This window comes from Nanorana parkeri, unplaced genomic scaffold (assembly GCF_000935625.1).
Source record: "Nanorana parkeri isolate BGI_ZX_2015 unplaced genomic scaffold, ASM93562v1 scaffold3540, whole genome shotgun sequence".
Classification (NCBI taxonomy): Eukaryota; Metazoa; Chordata; class Amphibia; order Anura; family Dicroglossidae; genus Nanorana; species Nanorana parkeri.
In genome coordinates, this window is record NW_017309808.1 from 13,363 (window position 1) to 17,096 (window position 3,734).

The window sequence follows — 3,734 nt, forward strand, 5'->3', positions numbered from 1 at the left end:
CTGTCCCTAGTCCCGCAGAATGTGTTGCGCCCAATGGCCGCCGAGACACGGCATGAGAATGCACCAGTCTGTGCCAATACTAGACATTTTGACGAGTACTCATACTTGTGAAAATTCCCCCGATACTAAACACAAATACCGGTGTTCTGTCAAGTGACAGAGCTGCATACATTCAGGACTGGATGGACTGATATACAACTCCTTTGTCAGGTAAAACAGCTCTTATATATATAACACGGGTACAAACAGAAGCCACACTCCATAGATCTTCTAACTTGAATCCACACTTAATTAATGTGCATATAACAGATACACCATACAGACGCTCCCCAGATCCCCTCACGCATTTCACCTGCTAAGACTTAATCATGTAGAGAAGATTCTTACACCCTTGTGTTCAAAGAGGCTGTCGGTGGATCTATTTACTTCTCCTTGTGAGCTGCGATGAAATAAATATGAGAATAATTTACGAGATCGCTCACATTCCGTCTCCTCTGCACGGCGCAGTAATCGATGACAAAGCCCAGCTTGCTGAGAGCGGATCTTACAAAGCTCTCATCGTATTTCATCATATGGAACCGATCCGCTCCGGCCGTCATGTAAGTTGTGTTTAGTAACCCGATCAGGATCAGGTGACCTCCGATTCTCAGCAGGTTTGAGACTTTTTCCAGGTTCCTCATGTAATCCTCCTCATCTTTACTGACGACGTCCAATAACGCTGCACTGATGACGCAGTCGGCAAGCGGCAACACCAGCGGGTGGGCTAGATTCTCTTCTTCGAGGTTACACGTCACATTGTGCTTGATGGACGCTTTTAGGTTCAGTTCTTTGTCCTGAGTTTGGTCACTGAAAGAAAATGATAACAGGGAAGATAAAACGTATGCCGAGCTTGTTTTACATTTTGGATGGAGTGGGAAAAAGTTAGAGCCCTTTTGGGTTTTTGCTGCTATCCAAGCTCCATTAAGATTTCCCTTCACTCAGGGCCGGATTTCCCACAAGGCACAGAAGGAGAATGCACAATATTATTACTCAATATTTTATATTAATCTGGCACAAAAAAAAATAATTCACATTTTTGTATCACAGGCCTAACTTTAATTAAAGGAGAACTATGGGGTAAGTGCTTTTCCTCATAGTTCTCCTAAGGGTCATGGGAGGACACAAACTAGCGTCCTCCTGTCACCCAAAGCTCAGTATATAGGGAGCTACAGCTCGCAGTATACTGAGACCGCCGCAGCCAGGACGGATCCCGACAATACTGTCGAGATCCGCCCAGTTGTGTGATTGACAGCTGGCTCTGCCTATCCAGCGGCAGAGCCAGCTGTACCGCCCCCTCCTCTCAGCGCTGGAGCATCAGAGGGGGGGGGGAAAAAAGGGAGAAGGAGCACAATAAGCCAATCAGCTGTGCTGAAATGCAAGGAGCATGCTGATAGCAGGAGACAACACAGTGACAGAGAGTTGAGCTCATTAGTGTGCTGCTTACACTTCTACAGTCCAGTCGCAGGGAAGGGGTGGGGAGGAGACCTGTAAGTGAAAGTGAAATTCCAGAAGGGAAAGATCAGGTCTCATTCGCTGCCAGAAAGGGTTGTGCTGTGTGACAGAGCTGCATACATTCAGGACTGGATGGACTGATATACAACTCCTTTGTCAGGTAAAACAGCTCTTATATATATAACACGGGTACAAACAGAAGCCACACTCCATAGATCTTCTAACTTGAATCCACACTTTATTAATGTGCATATAACAGATACACCATACAGACGCTCCCCAGATCCCCTCACGCATTTCACCTGCTAAGACTTAATCATGGAGAGAAGATTCTTACACCCTTGTGTTCAAAGAGGCTGCCGGCTGATCCATTTACTTCTCCTTGTGAGCTGTGATGAAATAAATATGAGAATAATCTACGAGATCGCTCACATTCCGTCTCCTCTGCACGGCGCAGTAATCGATGACAAAGCCCAGCTTGCTGAGAGCGGATCTTACAAAGCTCTCATCGTATTTCATCATATGGAACCGATCCGCTCCGGCCGTCATGTAAGTTGTGTTTAGTAACCCGATCAGGATCAGGTGACCTCCGATTCTCAGCAGGTTTGAGACTTTTTCCAGGTTCCTCATGTAATCCTCCTCATCTTTACTGACGACGTCCAATAACGCTGCACTGATGACGCAGTCGGCAAGCGGCAACACCAGCGGGTGGGCTAGATTCTCTTCTTCGAGGTTACACGTCACAATATGCTTGATGGACGCTTTTAGGTTCAGTTCTTTGTCCTGAGTTTGGTCACTGAAAGAAAATGATAACAGGGAAGATAAAACGTATGCCGAGCTTGTTTTACATTTTGGATGGAGTGGGAAAAAGTTAGAGCCCTTTTGGGTTTTTGCTGCTATCCAAGCTCCATTAAGATTTCCCTTCACTCAGGGCCGGATTTCCCACAAGGCACAGAAGGAGAATGCACAATATTATTACTCAATATTTTATATTAATCTGGCACAAAAAAAAATAATTCACATTTTTGTATCACAGGCCTAACTTTAATTAAAGGAGAACTATGGGGTAAGTGCTTTTCCTCATAGTTCTCCTAAGGGTCATGGGAGGACACAAACTAGCGTCCTCCTGTCACCCAAAGCTCAGTATATAGGGAGCTACAGCTCGCAGTATACTGAGACCGCCGCAGCCAGGACGGATCCCGACAATACTGTCGAGATCCGCCCAGTTGTGTGATTGACAGCTGGCTCTGCCTATCCAGCGGCAGAGCCAGCTGTACCGCCCCCTCCTCTCAGCGCTGGAGCATCAGAGGGGGGGGGGAATCAGGATTGATATAGCAGCCAATAATTTGTGCAGCACAATGTATGTACAATATACTATTTACAGCAGGCTCATCCTTTGTTTTGTGGGTTGGAACAACATTCAATCTCAGGTGGCACCGCGTCTGGTGCAGCAGGGTAGCCAACATCCACATTCATGTACATGTTTCACATTCACATTCATATACATGTTTTGAGCCACAAATGTCTCATTTTAACTTCAATAAATGATTGATAGACCAGTATGGGGAGTTTTATTTACAGCATGTGGACATTAATATTAATTTTGATAAACGATTGACAGACCAGTACAAAAGTTTCACTACTATTGGTGATATTGTTAATGTTTTTACATAAAATAATTTCATTTTTGTAACTTACAGATTCCTACATACCTCTGCTGAACACACAGTGAAGATTCATCATTGGGAATCTCAAAGTATCTTCTCCGAAGACCATGTCCTCCTTGTCAGAGAAGTAGAAGTCAAGGAGACTTCGAGAATCAAGTCCGTGAATGTGGTAGAATTTATTTTGTGTAGAATCCATCTTGCAGTGTCGCCGCGTCAAGTTTCCACTTTCCAATGTGCTTAACTAATTCCCAGAGTTTAGTTTTTATATGTCAGGTAAATCTATGTTGTTGCCATACTTTTGTTTGTTACAATCACATGACAGTCATGGGGCATTCAGCTGACAGAGCTGTGATTACCATCTCCTTTTTTTGTAAAATAAACATTTGCAATTCTACCCAATATATATATAAATATTTTTCCCCTGTTCTCTTCTTGTCTACATGTAGGTATATTTGGCCATATAACTTGTTGTATTTAGGTTTTTAAAAAGTTATAACACAGAAAAGAGCAAAAACAGTTATTTCAGCATAAACCAATATTATTGAGTATATAGAAGTAGTTTGATATTACTCCCCT

The 3,734-nt window shown here is 43.6% G+C and overlaps 1 protein-coding gene across 1 annotated transcript; it reads right to left on the bottom strand.

Annotated features, from left to right (window-relative positions):
- Positions 1–422: 422 nt before the first annotated feature.
- Positions 423–3,354, bottom strand: LOC108803256. The gene is made up of 3 exons (XM_018575091.1): positions 3,200–3,354; positions 1,868–2,287; positions 423–846 (listed from the first exon to the last, which is right to left on the bottom strand). Exons 1-3 carry the CDS (start codon positions 3,352–3,354, stop codon positions 423–425), a joined length of 999 nt encoding a protein of 332 aa, XP_018430593.1.
- Between the last annotated feature and the right edge of the window lie 380 nt (positions 3,355–3,734).

Bases quoted from the DNA above. Each gene is read 5' to 3' on its own strand.
- LOC108803256 (XM_018575091.1), bottom strand. From the start codon at position 3,354: ATGGATTCTACACAAAATAAATTCTACCACATTCACGGACTTGATTCT. The intron at 2,288-3,199 runs GTAGGAATCTGT...ATTTTCTTTCAG, and splicing joins TGTGTGTTCAGCAGAGGTAT to TGACCAAACTCAGGACAAAG. The intron at 847-1,867 runs GTAAATGGATCA...ATTTTCTTTCAG, and splicing joins ATCACAGCTCACAAGGAGAA to TGACCAAACTCAGGACAAAG.